At 43.2% G+C, this 18,811-nt stretch overlaps 1 protein-coding gene across 3 annotated transcripts in view; it reads left to right on the plus strand.

The window, feature by feature from the left end:
• LOC119649251 (locomotion-related protein Hikaru genki) overlaps positions 1–18,811 on the plus strand; it is a 113,481-nt gene that overhangs the window by 44,393 nt on the left and 50,277 nt on the right. For all 3 annotated transcript variants that reach the window (XM_038051340.1, XM_038051322.1, XM_038051332.1), the window contains exon 3: positions 13,653–14,516. In XM_038051340.1, the coding sequence (XP_037907268.1) occupies positions 13,653–14,516 (864 nt within the window). The remainder of the gene's footprint in view (positions 1–13,652; positions 14,517–18,811) is intronic.

An 18,811-nucleotide genomic window follows, 5' to 3' on the forward strand; every position in this document is an offset into this window, starting at 1 on the left:
CAGCGTTACAAGAGATGCGATGGACAGGGACCGGTTTGCTGGAGAAGAGCCGCTACACCATATATTATAGTGGTCATCCAGTGAAACATGTGCTCGGAGTAGGTTTCTTAGTCAGCCAAAAAATGAAACCTGCTGTTATCGGCTTTGAAAACATAAGCGAAAGGCTATGCACTCTGCGTTTGCGAGGCAAGTTTAGAAATATAAGCCTCATTAACGTTCACGCCCCTACAGAGGAGACTGCAGAATCGGAGAAGGATACCTTCTACGAGGCAGTAGAACGAACCCTCGAAGCCTGTCCCAGATATGATATTAAAATCATACTTGGGGATTTTAACAGCCAAGTAGGGAAGGAGCCCGTATTCAGGCGATACGTTGGCTCCCATAGCTTACAGGAAAAAACAAATGATAACGGACTGCAGATTATTCAATTAGCAGGGTCACACGAAATGGTTGTTGGAAGTACCTGGTTTGCGCGGAAAGCGGTCCACAAACATACTTGGGTCTCTCCAGACGGGGCCACTTTCAACCAAATTGACCACGTGTTGATCGAACGCCGCCACCTCTCAGCCTTGATGAATGTCAGAACATATAGGGGGGTCAATATAGACTCGGATCACTATCTCGTTGGCATGGTGCTCCGGGCTCGAATAACAATACCACCTAGAATCCCTTCTGACAATCAGGTGAGAGTGAACACTGAAGCCATCCACAACACAACCCTCCGCGACACCTATAAGAGGGAAATGGATGCCGCAATAACCGGAGTCAACAGAGGACCTGGAGATGAAGCACCAACAAATGATCTAAACAATCACCTGAAAAACGTTTTCATGGTTACGGCCACAAATATACTTGGCCCCAGTCGCAAAAAGAGTCGGAACGGCTGGTTTGTCGATGAATGTACGCTAGCAACGGAACGGAAGAATGCCGTATACCGAGTAATGTTGCATTCTCAAAGAATGCGGGCACGCGCAAAGACTTATCACGAACTCCGTCGAGCGGTGAAGCAACTTCACAGACGAGAAAAGGAAGCCTGGGAAAACCAACAAGTCTGTGAACTCGGAAAGTACAGGGAGCAACCGCACCAAGCGCGGAAGTTTTACCAACAAATCAGCAGGATGAAGCCTTATACACCTTATGCTCATCCTGCCGAGACAAAGAGGGAAATCCAATTTCCGACAGAATGAGCATATTGGAGCGATGGGTTGAGTACTTTGATGAGCTACTGAACAACCAGAACATTGGCGAGTTGGAGGTGCCGCCAACTGAAGACGACGGGCAAATACTGCCACCACCAAGTTTAGGAGAAACAGTCCGTGCAATTCATCAACAAAAAAATCATAGGTCGCCAGGAAACGACCAGTTACATTAAGTGGTTCATCAACTTGTGCTCAAGGTATGGGACAGCGAATCAATGCCTGGCGATTGGCAACGAGGCATTATCTGTCTCATACATAAAAAGGGAGATATCACACAGTGCAGCAGTTATAGAGGTATCACGTTGCTGAGTATCATCTATAAGATATTCTCCTCTATCTTGCTAGGCCGGATAGCCCCATACGCCTAGAACATCAGGCAAATCAACAACAGATCAGATTTTCTATGTGCGGCAAGCGATGGAAAAACTGTTGGAATATGGACAACAGTTGCACCATCTGTTCATCGACTTTAAAGCCGCCTATGATAGCATACCCAGGGTAAAACTGTGCACGGCCATGAGAGAATTCGGTATCCCGACGAAATTAATAAGACTGACTAGGCTGACCCTAACCAATGTGCGAAGCCAGATAAAAGCAGCAGGATCAATCTCAAGACCTTTCGACATCTAAAACGGTCTACGACAAGGGGATGCCCTATTATGCGTCCGCTTTAACCTGGCCCGCGAGGAAAAGATCCGTGATGCTGAGGTAAATGCAAGAAGTGCCATCCTCTTCAAGTCCACCCAACTACTGGTCTATGCTGACGATATCGATATCATGGGGAGAACCACCCGAGATGTACACACTGCCTTCATCCAGATCGAGCAGGTGGCGCGAGATCTTGGGCTGCACATCAATGAAGGTAAGACAAAATATATGGTGGCAACGTCAGCACCGAAGACGAATCAACCAACAACATCAAACCGCACTGGCCAAACACAAACACGAAGAAGAATAAGGATAGGAGAATACAACTTTGAGACCGTTGACAATTTCTCCTATCTAGGGTCGAAAATCACAACCGGTAACAACTACGATGATAAAATCCGCGCACGGTTGTTGTCAGCCAACAGAGCCTATTTCAGCTTACAAAGACTGTTCCGCTCGAAACGTCTCACCATGGGGTTAAAGCTCTTACTGTATAAGACTATGATCTCGCCAGTCCTCATGTATTCCTCGGAAACTTAGGTTCTTAGCAAAAAAAATTGCGAACTCTTGGCCGCGTTCGAGAGAAGAATCCTCCGAAGAATTTTTGCCCTCTGCATGAGGATGGACGACTCCGTAGCCTACATAACGACGAAATCTATGAGCGATACCATGATCGTCCGGTTGTGGATAAAATGCGGCTCAATAGGCTACGGTGGGCGGTTCACATAATCCGTATGGATGAGGATGATCCCACTCGGAAAGTCTATAAGGGCAATATTTATGGTAGAAAAAGAAGACGAGTCAGACCCTGCCTAAGATGGAGCGATGGCGTAGGTCAGGACGCCAGACAGCTTTTAGAGAAATCGTATTGGTGGACCTCGGCGCAAAACAAGGATGTCTGGAGTTCCTTATTAAGGCAGGCCTAGACCGGATACCGGTTGTTGCGCCGTTAATGATGATGATGATTTCTCTCGCTTTTTTGGCGTTTTGGTCGGTCTTTGACGTGGATGACGTCCGGAATGAGGCAAATAATTTGATATTACGCCGGCTAAGTTAAAGTCTTTCTACCATATATATGCCCGAGTTTTCTATAGAGAGGACTCCCCCCGAGGCTTTTTACAACATTTTCAATTTATCAGTATAAGAAATTTCGTTTGCAATACAAAATTCCCAACTAACTCTTTGTGTAACAAAAACATCCATATTAAAATGCGACAAAAGGTAAAAGTTGACTGATGTAACCAGACGCCAGGCATGATGCATTTTCGTTGAATGTTAACATGTAAGACAGTTAAGGTGGTACCGACTTAAAAAATCAGAATATCATCGGTTCTGCCATCGGTAATTCATTTCCTCTCCTCTTCTATTGTTGCCCTTAAAACAGAGTTTTCGCTATTGACTTTTCTTCGGGGTCCTAATAATCTTCTTGTTCAGATCTCCTCCTATGCCTGGTTCTTAAACGCTTCGGCCTTGACTTCCTTCAACATTCGTTTCCAATGTTCTCAGTCCAGTGATTGCGTTCTCCTGCGTCCTTAAACCTAATAGCATTTCCCTCGTGGCGTTGACTGTGTCTTTGCATCGGTTTTCTGGCTAACTCACTTAAGTCAATTTTTCCCTTCAATGTTTTTTTGGCCATCCTCGCGTAGTCAATATTCTGTATGACCCCCTCAGTAGAGTCCTTGAATTTCATACAATTCGTTGTTGATGCATAATCCGAGGAAACTGATCCCAATGTTCTGCCAGCATGGTTATTGCTGCTTGAATTAAGGTCCATATTTCGCTACCGCAGAGGTGCGATGACGATTTTGAAATTAGAATGGGGAGAACCAAATAGTATGTTCTATTTGCCTGCTCAATTTTTGTTTTATTTCGTCAAATTTATTTTCGTCATTTTTCTGGTGTGAATCGCAACCTTTGTTTTGCTTTCATGCTAAGCCCGACTACCTGCGCTACTATATCAAGACCTATCAGCGTTTCTTTTTTGTATCGAAACAAGATCAGGACAAAATGTTGATGTCGTGCGCGTATGCCATCTGGACAGAATTGATCATCACTCTGGTGAAGACGCGGAATTTTCTAACTATACAATCTTAAATTAAGAAACATAGGTCTCCTGTTTAAGTGACAAATGGGCTACTCAGTATACTCTGAACTTCTACTACCAGTTTGCTACCGTTTTTGGGGATAGAATAAGTGACGCTTTTAGGTCAGTCATCCAATTTGTTGGATGGGCGTGCGAGTGTATTGTACTATACAGTTACCCCCACCAAGAGTAACGACGGAGCATTGTCAATGCAATATCGTCCGCTTTTATGGACGGGGAATCAATTGCGGAAATGAAGTTTCCATACTCCAAAGAAAATCTATTTGTTTGTGCTTATATACTGGGATGCTACAGGCGTTTTGAGAAGTAGTAGACCCATGTTTGGTTTATCAAATCGCTTCCGCTGATTATGTTTCCATTCTTATCTCTACAGAGGATGAATTTAGTTTACACACCATCTTTACGAGTTCGCACTATTTTTAATGTTCATCAGGTGTAGTTTGAGAGAAGGCTATTGTTAATACTGCTTACAGTCTCGTCAAAATGTTTCCTTTTATGTGCAAGCAATCTGTTGGCTTCGCGGTTTAGATCATCGTATTTTACTTTGTTCGTCGTTGATGACTCTATGTATATATTGTCGATAGGTTTCATTTCATTGAAAATTGTCATGTCCATTGCTGCAATCCCAAACAAGGCGGCCATAAAAGGAAACCCATCATCAGCAGTAAATTATGCCTGGGAGAACAAACAGGTCTGTGACCACAAGAAGTACAGCCGGATACACCTCGATAAACATCCTGTCAAGGCAAAGAGGGAAATCTAATTCCATATGGACATATTAGAGCGATGCATTGAGTATTTTGATGAACTGTTCAGCAGCCAAAATATCGGTGAAATGGAGGTCCCGCCAATTGAAGATGACAAACAAATGCTGCCATCATCCGGCATGGAAGAAACAGGCCGTGAAATTTATCCGCTAGTTAATCCGTATAAGTGAGGATGAGTCTTTAAGGGCGATATCTACTGTACAAAAAGAAGAGGAAAAGAGGGCAAACCCTACTTAAGATGGATCGATGGCGCAGGCCAGACAGATGGACACCAGACGGTTTTTAGGAACATCGAATTGGTGCACCTCGGCGGAAAACCTGAAGTTTCTTGCTAAGGCAGGCCTTGACTGGATACCGGTAGTTGCACCATTGACGATGATGAAACATCTTGTAACCATCTTGGCCACGCTACTCTCAAAGCGGTGGTGCGACTGCGTCTGATGAGTTGCTTCTGTCTTACCTTAAGTCGTTTATTTTTAAAAAATTGAATGCTAGCCTAGAAAAGTTTTCTTCAATTGTTCTGCTATTAAATGGATGATGGACTCAGGAATCATTCAGGTGATTTCGATGGTTGCATAGGCTGCTTTGTGAATCACATTTTTTAATTCAAGCCATGGTTCTACCACGGCCTTGATGGTAGCCTGTTACGTGAGCAAAATTATTTTGCCATTTTTTTTGTTAGGACCAGTATGTTCATTGCATTGTTACAACGGTGGTCTAATTCGTCGTCTTATAAGGAACAGATTCACTGACAATGACGCTGTGGAAGCATTTCCGTCTTATGAGGTTGTAGCCGACCTGCGTTCTATTGTGCGCCCTGTAAAATATAGGGAGTAGGGATAGCCGCTTTTAAATCAAGTATTGACATGTACATTTTCCCTCTAATATCTGGATTATGCTAACGGTAGCTACTTACTTGATCGTCAAATAATCCAGTACTGACATTATGGGAAAAATAACCCGAGATTTACAATCGACTTTCGTTAAGATCGAGTAGGAGGGGCGAAATCTTGAGGTGTATATCAATGAAGGCAAGACGGAGTACATAGTGGCAACGTCAGTACCAAAAACAAAGAAACAACAGCAAATCGCACTATTCAAATGAGAATAATAAGAATTGAAGATTATATAATCCTCCCGTGTCATTCTTCAAAGTTCACGTGTCTAAACCGTTGTATGGGTCCCCACCGGACCTTGAAAATAATCACACAAACAGAGGGAAGCCAATATTTGAGCTAAACCCTAAAAAATAAAAATAAAAAAAAAACACAACTCGATCGCGCATGTGAAGCTCTAAATCTCCGGATCCGACCGTTGCAATCGAGGGGAGAGATCTACGACGAATCAAAGCCTCAATCTTTGTTTCTTCTGCCTCAGATCTTCAGTGAGGCGTGGCCACTGAGGTTTCCTCCCTTCCTTAACACTCTCCGGGCATTATTTTGGAGGACGTCCCTAAATGAGAATTTTGCGGGGCTAACGAGGAGGAGAGTAGAAGGGAGTCTTCAAATCAAAGAAATTTATCTAAAATTCATATCGCCCCCATATATTTCGCAATTTTATCAACGATTCTAGCGAAATCGTTTTTTGTGAGACACAAAGCAATCTATAACAAAAATTAAATATTATAAGAAAATAAGAATAAGAACATCTGTATCTCATTAATCCGAAACTAAAAAAGTTTTTGGCGACGGTCATCGAAGGGTAGCATACCACGTTATCAGTGCGTACATCTGAGGGTGCTAATACTTCAGAGCCCATCCGTATACGGAGGGGCATCTTCCATTCTTCCATCTTAGAAGTCTGTTGCGAATAATAGACATGTTCAGCCGTGATATTCGGATGGAGTTTGGATTAGACAAGTGTCGACTCCAAGCCATGAGCTAAGGTCATCACGAGCCGCATGTAGGACACAGCATTGGTGACCTCCACATGATCGAGACAGTATCTAGGAATTCTGCAAGGAATCCATGCTCGTGTTGGTGATCCGAAGGATACTCTCCTGTCCGAATTCCTGCGACCTGTAAAGCTCGTGCTGAAATCGCATCTCTCGGGGAAGAATAAAATAAGCGCGTTGAATGTATTCGTTATCCCTTCACAGGCTTATTCATTCGGAATATTGCCGTGGACGAAGACCGATCTGGAAAACGTCCAGCGGCGGATACGGACTATGTCCAAATTTTGAATGCATCATCTAAAGTCTGCCGAACCTGTCTCGGTAGGTGGAGGTAGGTGCGTGGTTGACGTGACGGCGCAACATCATTGACTCGCTGCGCGCTTATTTTTATCGCAAAGAGCATTCGAGTTCCTTGCATGCAGCTGTCTGAAAGGCAGACTGTGGACTGATTCCACTTAACTTGAAGGATCGATCTTTGAATCCTCTGAGCGGGGTGAAGTCGGACCAAGAGTGGATCGGTGAATGGAAGTCGAAGTCAATGCACGGTAAACACGTGAATTGTCTTTGGCAGCCGTTTGTCGATTTGCATTTGCCGCCACTAGAGGTTAAAAAAGCTCATAATGAAAGAACGGGTGGAGAACGGTCACTGCAGAAAGTGTGGTTCGGCGTTAGAGACGTTGGACCATCTCATTTCTGGCTGTACTGTTATGGCACCGGTGCAATACATCATCAGGCATAATGCTGTATGTAAGGTTATCCATCAAAACATTGCATACAAGCATGGGCTGATCACGGGAACATGTCCGGCTTACTGATATGAGTCACAGGCAGTACTTGATAGTTCTGCTTACAGCATGTATTGGGAACGGCAAGTTCTGACTGATCGCCATACTGCACATAACAAGCCTGACGTACTGTTAGTTGGCGAGATGTGTCGCTCCGCGTATATTTTTGATGTTGCTATCCCCCATAATAGCAACATTGAACGGAAATACGTGGAGAGGAAGGCCACTGGCTCGGGAAATCAAAGAAATTTGACGTGTCGGGCGGGTGGTTGAAGTTTCCATAATATTATTAACTGTAGGTATTGTACCTAAATACCTCACGGGCGGACACAGTATGTGACCGTTTGAATGCAACTCTGCATGTAATCCACAGTTGGTGCCTCCGCAATGGACTCACGGTGAACGCTAGGAAGACTGGACTAGTTATGTTCCCTAGGAACGTCAGGTGGGGCAGCTATACGCTACCCACCTTAGCAGGAGCGGAAATCCAGGTGGCACAAACAGTCAAGTACTTAGGAGTACATTTCGACTCCAAGTTGACGTGGAAGCATCATATCCAGGAACAATATCTGAAATCCTGCAGATTGCTCTGGTGCTGTAGGAATGCGATAGGTAAGACCTGGGGACTTTCACCCAAACGGATATACTGGATGTATACATCCATAATAAAACCCATTTTGATGTATGCATGCATCGTCTGGTGGCCAAGACTGAACTTTGCTAACAGCAGGAAGCTGCTAACGCAAATTCAGAGACTTGGTTGCCCAAGTATTACTGGAGCAATGAGTACTACGCCAACTGCGGCACTCGAAGCTATCCTAAATTTACCCCCAATTCACTTGGTGGTGAAACGGAAAGCGGCCAACGACGCATATAGGCTCGATACCATTGGGGCGTGGAAAGGCAGCCAATCCAAAGGGTATGCGTCTATCTGGAAATTCCTTTAAAAACATCCGGTAGCTCTGATGCCGACCGATCATATGGTTTCCAGATTCGTCTTTGAAAAGACATACACTGTCGTAATCACCGAAAGAGAAGAATGGTCGACAAGTGGCCATGAGTCTTCTCAGATTACAGATCTAATAATCTTCACCGACGGGTCAGTCATGGAGGATGGATCGGGTGCAGGGGTGTTCTCGAAGAATCCGATTATAGAACTGGCCCGACCCCTCGGAAAAATGACGACTATATTCCAGGCGTAGATATATGCCATTTTATTGGCAGCAGAAGAATGTCTGCGACAAAAATGGAGGGGTCGCACCATTCGAATCTGTTCCGACAGTCGGGCGGCATTATCAACGCTAAATGCCAACAACATATCAAGCCAGTTGGTGTGGAGTTGTCATCAGGTACTGCTGAAACTTGGCCGACTGAACGAAACATTCCTGATGTGGGTGCCGGTAATGGGGAAGCTGACAGACTGGCTCGCCGAGGGTCTGGATCCACAATGGTGGGGCCAGAACCAGCTCTTGGAATCCGACCATCTACTGTCAAGTCTACTCTGAAGGGTGAAATTGCAAGGATTCACGGCATTTTTGTTGCCCCTTAAGAAGTGGGGCATGAAAACCCTAGTAGGGCTTTTGACGGGACACTGCCCCTTAAACTACCATATGGAAAAGATTGGGGTAGTGGTTTCGGCTGTGTGCAACCAATGTGAGGAGGAGGAGGAGACGGCCCTGCACTTTTTATGCAGCTGCCCGGCATCCTCAGATCTCAGACGGAGACACCTTGCCAAGGTTTTCTTCAATGAAGAATCTGCACACTCTCTGCCTCTTGAGAATGTTTTCAGATTCGCTAAAGCCTGCCAACACCGTAGGCGGGAAGCCATTGAATAGGCAACTTACGGGCCTAATAATGGCCTGAGTGCTCGGAGCTGCGGCTCCCCCCAGTTAACTAAACTAACTAAACTAGTTATAATTTGATTGTTTCAGAACAAAATGATCTTGATCTCATTTTTTTGCTTGTCCCATGTCACTTAAAAGAGAATTTGAACTCAGTAATATCTGTTGTACATATGTACTCGTATATATGTATCTAAATTGTCTTTCCCCCTTTCTCGTGTAGTTTTCGCGCTATAAAGGAAACGACTTATCTTCTGGCAATTGTCCTAGGGGCAAGAAGGCATTTTCAGTTATAGTCGAACCATGAATATTTGAAGCATTGCAGGACTCATTGGCTGCCATCCATATAGATCGACATCGCAGCCACCATGGCATATTCAGCAAATGGTTGGACGTCTGGCCACTTCCAGTGTAAGCTTTAAACTATATATTGAATTAAAATCTATTTTGATTATGTCGGCAGCTATTAATTTTGCTTTCACGAAAACTTCTAGGACTCGCATTGTTGTAAGATAAGTAATTTATGCTTGATTATATTTTCAGTAGGCGTTTCTGTATTCCCTTACATGAGTTAGATATTTAGTAATTGTTTTTTCTAGTTCTCCCACTGGAATTTTTAAATTGTTTTGAAAGTCGACCTTAAAAGTGCAGTTCTAGTGAATACTGCTACTTTTCTATGGGCTCTGGACCATTTGTCTTTTATAGACGTTTTAAAATAAGCAAATCATTGTTTCAAACTGCTTAAAATATTTGGGACAGCACCGTAGCAAGAGAGCAAGTGACTTTCAAGATATTCAAGTTTTTCGTCAAAAACTAGCTTTCGCATTTGACCATAAAGGTATCTAAGAGTTACTACCGCTATACCTGAAATATCAGATGTACCTAAAATAAATATAATCACAACCAGAGCCGATTATCTATTCTTTTGTGACAATATTTACAAAAGAACCTACAATTTCGCCATCCGGAAGTAATCATTACATTAGCTACAATACAGGAAATTTACACGAAAGTGACAACTTTTTTTTATAAATCTGTTAATAGTCCGCTTTCCACTAAAGTTGGTAGCATCATGCTCTTTAGGATAGTCTTCGTTATTGCAAAACTTGATGATTTAATGGGCAATTTCCAAAAAATATACTAATAATGAATGCAGTAATATACTATTATTAACTTTATTTAAACAAGTATTGGTATGGAGAGTATTTTGAGGCCCAAATGCCATGTGCGTGGACCACCATAAATCAGATATTCGGGTTGAGTAGTTCTTGAGAACGGATCCTTGAAGCAACTGGCCCTTTTCTCACCATCGAACTCTTCCATTTGTTATCAATGTGAAACTTAATATAGTTTTCGGAAAGTACAAATTGGGACCTCTCATTTGATGCCCCTTATGATCATACCCCGTTTGTTTTACCGAAAACCTTAAAAAAACTAATCATCATGTAAACGTATAAAGAAAAATTGATTCTCACCTAAATTATTCAAATCAAACACTCACTGTAACATATTGTATTATATCAGCTAGAGAGTTTTATGGTCAAATTGCAATTACTTCCAAGCGTGCATCTAATATATTGTGTGGACAGTGAATTATTGTTGCTGGTAATACCATTCACCTTTTCACTTTTAGTTTACATTTCTATGCCTACTTCGAAAATTTGACCTTTGACCTTTGACCTTTTGTACTCGAAAGCTCGAACCAGGCCGAAACGTGGGTTGGTACCCACGATGGAGCATAATACCTGGGAAACGGTTGTTGAACCAACACCAGCAGCTCTGCTACCAAACCCTATCCTCGCCTCCACGTGGTGACCCCTGGAAGCTCTTTTTTTCACGAAAAGCTCCAGACGGAGAAAGGGCAAAGGCGACTCTCCCGGGCCTGAAAACGAAACAAATCGTACCAATTGGTCCTCCAGGTTGGGGGTTGGGTAGGGCTGAAAACTAAAGTTACGAAGCCAAAAAAGGAGCCTCGGACTGGGTAGTTTTTACAACGACGAACTCGACAACGAAAATGGGGGAACGATTTGCACATGTTCTCATGAATCGGTACAGACCGAACGCTGCCCAGCTGCTAGCCGATATCCTCTTCATATACAAGCCTGATGTAACAGGGGATAAGGACCGGGACTGGTTCCTGGAGAATAGCCATTACACTGTATATTATAGAGGTCATTCAGTAAACCATGTGCTTGGAGTAGGTTTCTTAGTCAGAAAATGAAATCTGCTGTTATCGGCTTTGAAAACATAAGCGAAAGGCTATGCACTCTGCGTTTGCGAGGCAAATTTAGAAATATTAGCCTCATTAACGTTCATGCCTCTTACAGAGGAGACCGCAGAGTCGGAGAAGAGTAACTTCTAAAACGCAGGGGAACGAACCCACAGATACCTATCACGAATTTCGTCAAGCGGAGAAATAACTTCACAGACATCAAGCTCTGGCGACAGGTCTGTGAATTCGAAAAGTACAAGGAGCAGAAAGAAATCTGATTTCCGATAGAATGGGAAGTTTGATGCGATGGGTTGAGAATTTTGATGAGCTGCTCAACAACCATAATATCGGCGAGTTGGAAGTTCCGCGAACTGAAAACGACCGAAAAATACTCCCACCACCAAGCATGAAAAAAAAACAGCCCGTGCAATTCATCGGCTAAAAAATTGTAAGCGGCCACGAGCCGATGGAATTACAGCCGAATTGGTTAAATATGAACTTATGCTCAAAGGGGGGGGGGAGGCAATGAATCAACGCCTAACGACTGGCCACTAGCAATTATTTGTCCCATACACAAAAAGCGAGATAGCACGCAGTGCAGTCATTATAGAGGTATCACATTGCTGAGTATCATCTATAAGACATTCTCTGTTATCTTGCTAGGTCGAATAGCCCCATGCGCGCAGAACATCATCGGCCTATACCAAAGAGGTTTCACTACAGACAAATCAGCAACAAATCAGATTTTTTCTGTGCGGCAAGTTATGGAAAAACTGTTGAAATATGCCATCAGTTGCACCATCCTTTCATGAACTTCAAAGTCGCCTCTAATAGCATAGCCAGTGTAAAACTGTACACGGTCATGAGAGAATTCGGTATCCCGACGAAATTGATAAGACTGACTAGGCTGACCTTGATCAATGTGTTAGCCCAGATAAAAGCAGCAAGGTCACTTTCGAGACCATTCCACATTAACAACGATCTAAAACAAGGAGGTACTTTATCATGCGTCCTCTTTAATCTGGCCCTAAAAGACTTGATCGGTGATGCTGAGGTATATACGAGAGGAACCATCCTCTTTAATTCCCCCCAAATACTAGCCTATGCTGCCGATATCGACACCATATGAAGAACAACCCGAGGCGTACGTCCAGACCAAGCAGACGGCGCAAAATTTTGAGCTGCAAATCAATGAGGGCAAAACGAAATTTATGGTGGTAACGTCAGCACCAAAAGCGAAAGAACCAGCAAGATGATGGTGGACCTCAGCGCAAAACTGGAATGTCTGGAGTTTCTTATTAAGGCAGGCTTAGACCGGATACTGATTATTGCGCCATTGATGATAACGAATCTCCGTCGTGTGATTGGGGTGCTCTCGCCCGGCACAGTCTTAAACGAAGAGCTTTATCGGTGTACGAGTTAGACATCTATGGACGTATTGATTAGAAACCGTAAATGGCATTGAATAGGTTACATATATAGTAATTTGATGGCCAGTGGCACTCTCCTTTTTTATAGCAAGGAAAAAGGAACAATTTGCATATCTATGAAGCTTGATTTCAGATCATACAACCAATCTGGATCAACTCTTGATCAACATTAAATCGACATAATTGTTCTGAAAGAAATTTATATTTACGGGGTCCTCAATACTAGTATCGAAATAAGACGCTGATTTGTGTTCTTATACTGCAGGAGGTATATCCAAGGCTATTCAGACCTTCCCACTTTTAGATTCTGTAGTCAAAATAAAATATATACTGGACGAATAAACTAATCAAGGTCCAGATTGGATAATACTAATGCTTATTTATATACATACACCATATGTGTTTCCAAACAATAATATTTGTCCAAATATTAGCAATTTGGTTTCCCGTGTGGTAACCCTTACTCCTTTGTCATAATATGACGAGAAGAAATTGTTTTCTTCCAGACGTGACAAAAATAAGTTATCTGCCTACTTCAAAGCAACATGTATGATACATACACACATGGAACTCTTCTCATCATTCAAAAAAGTTGTTACCCTGCTGTTTCATGTACGCTTTACGGAGAAATTTCCGCGTTAAACTTTCCAAACCAACTTTTCCCTATATTGGCTGTCAGTCGACTACCCTAAATATCTTCTTTCCTGTTATTTTTTCCATTCTTTTCATCTCTTTATCATATTGTTCTCCTTCTTTTTATTGTACCTTGCAGAAGCGACAACGGGTTGTCCCACACCGGATCTACGTTTCACACGACCTCGAAAAACAGACACTACGACCGTGACTCCCTACGCTGAATTCGAAACTACCCAAATATATTTACCAGAGGATTTCACTACCTCCGATGTGGAAATTGTAGAAAAGGAGGGTGGACATGCAGAAGGAGGACATCATGGCGAGGATTCTGGGAGCGACAAGAAAGGATCCAAACATTCGGACACAAATCCGTCTAAAGGCGAAGCAGATGGTTCTGAAGATGATGATGAGGTGAGCGAGTCTGGTGATGGCGAAGGACACGAAGGGGCTTCATCACAGACTAATAACAACAACAATAATGGTCGGAGAAGGGGGAAGAAGAGACGATTTTCAGGCGGAAGTAAACGTCGTCGGGTTGAAAATGAGCATGGCGGACGGGGCGGTGGAGGAGGCGGCCGAGGTGGGAGGTATGAGCGCGAAGCAATTTACAAGGACGACAACGAGAACCCAGATGAAATTAAGCATCTGCCAAAAGAAGCGTCGATAAATCACGACGGCGAGTATTACATTGAAATTGATCACATCATGAAAGACAAGAAACGAAATAGCAAAAAGGTAGCCAAGTCAAAGACAAAGAAGAAAGCGCTGAAGGAAGAGGAGCCCATTAATGGCAAGGATATGCCGGCTGCTCCCGCGCCACTCGACGAAACTTTAATGGACTTAAATGTGACCGATGACGCGCCGGAAACGAATAGTGGAAATGTGTCGAGTACTCTTCAGCGAGTCAAGAGGAAATCGGGAAAAACGACAGGAGCACTGAGCCGACCGAAGGGAAGCAGCGATTCGGGATCTAAGAGCACAAGTCGAAAAGGAGATAAAGGTAATTGGTATTTAATTTTTCTGAAAATCTTTTAACATTTTCACTTTGGTTCGAAATGAAAGGGTGTAATTGAGTGGAATTTTTACTTTTGAAGAGGAATTCCGTAATTATGAGAGGTTGTAGTAGTGATTCTGAAGAGTGCTTGAAAATGATACAGAGGAGCCAGTGAACCTTGCAAGCGATACATTTTGCATTGAACGATTTTTTTCTGCAATTTTATATTTTATTGAATTTGAGGGATGATATGAATATTCAGTTCATTGTCAAAAGGGAGCGGGTGGAAGTTTCTCACTTGATTTCATGAGTAAAACACAAAGGATTTCATGCACAGTTTGTCCCGAAGTTATCGAATCAATGTGACATTCAGTAGACATAATCAAAAATTGTTAATTAAAAATTAAATTCCAGCGGTAAGATTTGCTTTTTACATAGGTTTTCGTTGAAAATAGGTTTATGCAGTATGAAATTACTGTCCTTCCATTATATTAAAATGAAATGTTATGGGTTTGATCGCTTCCAAATCGGGAGATGAAGACATCACTCAAAATTTCAATATGCTTCTAGTTTGTCTACCGTGACGTCTGACTGGTTCATCAGCCATTTGAAAGAACAAATGTGAAAATTACCTCTTCTAAAGTTATGTTTATCATAGGTCCAAAATGTGAGCGCGAGCATGACAGGTGCTAAAGGTTCTTGCTTGATGGCATGTACGTAGTTTCGCTGAGTTTAAACAAGTTCTTTCAGTTTACGGCCTGCATCTCAATCTTTGTCGTTTGCATTAGAATTCTTTTTATACTAGGGCCAGTTTTGCCAGAGTCCATGCCGTACGTTTAGGATATTCAATGTGGAGTCATCAGTTAAAGAACGCTGATTGCAGGTTTCTAGTTTCTCAATGATAAGAAAAATTACAAAGGGCATCCGTTTCATAGGTCTAAAATGTAGCGGTAGAAAAATATATCGACTGCGTCTTCAGTTTCAAAGCATATAAAGTATATAATCGACAATACGATCATCGTTGCTTTGGCGGAGAGTTAAATTTGCTTGAGGCAACTCGAACTTAAAGAGGATCCATAATTTTAATATATTTTTAGAATACCCAACAAATCTTCCTTTTTTACTCAACTTTTGTTCCGGTCAGAAGCGAGGTCGGCCCGCCTTGATTGGTTGTCTATTTTTTTCGGCCATAGACCTGCAACATTTTCGTCTCCGTTACTGGAAGGCGCTGTTAATTGTCTTTTATAGTCGGTCAGCACTCAGCGCCCTGTCGTAACAACATTGAGGCAAAAAGCTGTCTTTAACCTACGAATGTAATGTAGAGAGTTTGACGCTTCTCTGGGTGCTTTTCCACAGTATGTGTTCCGTCACCAGCTCCGCAACCTTCGACAAACCAAGCTTGATTTTCGAATATTTGTTGTCAAGAATGCATTCACTAATCTGCATGGTATGGGGCAGCAACTGAATTGGCCGGTATTTTGGACATTGGGTCGAAGTTAAGAGGGGTGGGGTCCACATGCATGCAAAAGGAGGGTGTAAATTGTTTTTTCACCAAATCAAATAAAAGATCTCGGTTAGTACTTTCCGAAGCTCATCTCACTTTTGACATTTGTTGGAAAGGTGGGGAGTGCGGGGTATCGAAAGTGATCATTTCTTTCAAGGACCCATTCTCAGAAACTACTCAGCCCAAAAATCTGGAAAAAATCAAAAAGATGTCACTATATGATGCTTAGGCTCAGAAATACGCTCTATATTGACATTTGTTCAAATAATGTTGCTATAATTATTAGTAATTGGTTGCAAAACTTCCTTTAAGTTCATCCTAGAATTATGAGTTTACAAAGTTTTGTGGAAATCGCAGTATTACTAACAAAGTCATAATATCAATCAGTATCTCGTGAAAGTGAATATTCTCACCTCATATATAGCGTATGCATCACATGCTAGGTACTAATGGGACAAATGTCCACTAATACCTGAAGCGTCCAGCTTCCGGTTTCCCGACTTGTTTCACATTGGAATGATCGTGCTTCCTTGCCAGACAGAAGGTGTTCTACCTTTTTCAATAACCCAGTTGAAGAACTGACTGAGCCAGAGTGGTGGGTCCCAGCTCTTCACTTTCCAGAGCTCAGTTGCCATCCTGCTGCTTTTCCCGGTTTCATTCATTTGATTGCTTCCTAAACTTCACTGGCGCTGACATGTGAAATCGCTTTGCCATCTATTCGTCGCGGCTCGTCGATCGGTAAGCAAAAAAATTCCTTGTCATTAAGCCAACAGGAGTGTTCGATACCTTGTTTGCGCTGGTATTGGTTTCTGACAAGCCAATATATATCTTTTTTGCTGTCTCGGATGCTCAGTTTATCACAAAGATTTTTGCAATTGACCGCTCGAGTAACAGCGATCGCTTCACTTGCTTACGGTTGACATTCTTTTAAATTTGCCAGTTGGTCAACATTTTATCGAGGATCAGCTTACGACGGAAATGTTACCCGGGGACCTTTATTTACACATGGTGACTCCAAAGCCAAGTATCTCTCTCTTTCGCGTCTCCTCCTGTCGAACATCTACTGAATCATATAAGTGGTCGATGTTGAACTTGGCGGTTCGTAACTCACTACACTTGGCCTCTTCCGATTATCACTTGTTTGCATTTACGAGTCAGGCATTCGCTGAGCAGCGTTTGGTTCATACAAAGATGTGGTGCTCAGAGGTGGCGGTAAGGAAGATGGGGCGGCAGCCCTGTCAGCCAAACCAAAATCAAGTGGCCGAGGAGAACCTCCATAGTGGTGGCACCGGGAGACGCTGTACTCACTTTGGCTTGCCGGTCGTGAATGCTCCAAAGGTCTGATCAGGGTGATCAGACCGGAGTCTGCACCGGGACTCATCTGAGTTGGCAAATTGGTGACGAAACCTCACCAGGGGTATACTAGTACCATGGGAACCGAGATAGCCCCTGGACTCTCATACTTCGGGTGAACTCCCGTTGTATGTGAGTACAGCTCGGTTATTTGCGGTTGGCCCCCTAGTGGGAGTCTCATGGGGGTTGTTGGTTATGCTCAAGCGAGAAGAGAACTTCGGGCCTCAGCGTGCTGTTGCGTTTCAACACGGGTGCCGTACTCCTTAGTTCGGCAGACATTTAGGTAGGTATTGCATCCACCAGTATGAATGCTAAGCCATGCGCTTGGTATAGACTGGTACCGTTCCTGCTTGTCTCAGTGGGGCTCTTATTGTGGTCACAAAATCAAGCCGTGTCTTAAGAAGACCGTAGGATTAAGTCGTCCAGACAGGTGCTCACGTAAAACTCACAAGGACTCATACAAAGATGTGAAAAAATGGATTCATTGTTGATTCGCAGGGAAGAGGCAACATTTCTACTATTGTGGTATCCACAATTTGTTCGGAAAATAGGCAAGATGTAATTGGGCATACTTTGAATAAACGTCTCTTTAGCACCCTTCATCATAGTTGCCCTTATTAAATGTTCTTGAATTCTTTTCATTTTCTTTTCCCTGTAGCGCTTTCGATACAAAGAAATGGGGTTTCGGTGGACCAAAAATAGAGGGGAAAATTTCTTTCTTTCCAATTCATTCGGTCCGCCATGAACTTGGTGAGGGATCCCTCAAATTGTTTAATAACAGAATACAGTTTTGGACGCCATTCACGTTAGTTCCCCAAATGTCGGCTGTCTAGTAGTTATCCAGGGGTATCACTTGGAGGTATGAGGGCACTTGTTTCAGGAACCGGCAAGGATTTTTATAGACCTTTGTCCAGTTAAAGGTTACTGAAACTATCCATCCCGCAAGGTGAGGCTTTCAAAATAATGTTAACAGATTTCAAAGCTTTCAAAGTAATGTTAACATTCGATTCGTGATTAACGACTTGGGTGGAGTGATCAGATGGCATGGACCTTGGCTTTAGCTGGAGCTGGAGTGCCTACGAATTGTGGGGATGTCAAGTCTGGCGGCACGATACCCTACAGGTCAGTGCGCCTTGTAGACTGCCTTAATCTTGTATGCATTTCCACGCGTCTGGCACAAGAGCTTTCGCGGCCGGGCATTGTTATATGCAAATCAAACCTTCCTTGACTTGGCACAGGTGACTTAGCCTTCGCCATTTGAGGTCCGCGGCTGCTAAGTAGTACCAGTAGATTCTCCTTTTGACAGCTGCCAGCCGGACATAGACTCCCAAGAGTGGAGCCTTGCCAGTCCGTGAGCTCACTAATTCCCCTCTATGAACCCAAACGAGGGGGATTTTGACCGTGCTGCGAGACTGTTCAGCGCGTTTTTGCACTCCCCGGTCAT

Source organism: Hermetia illucens, chromosome 1, assembly GCF_905115235.1.
Source record: "Hermetia illucens chromosome 1, iHerIll2.2.curated.20191125, whole genome shotgun sequence".
In the NCBI taxonomy this organism is placed as follows: Eukaryota; Metazoa; Arthropoda; class Insecta; order Diptera; family Stratiomyidae; genus Hermetia; species Hermetia illucens.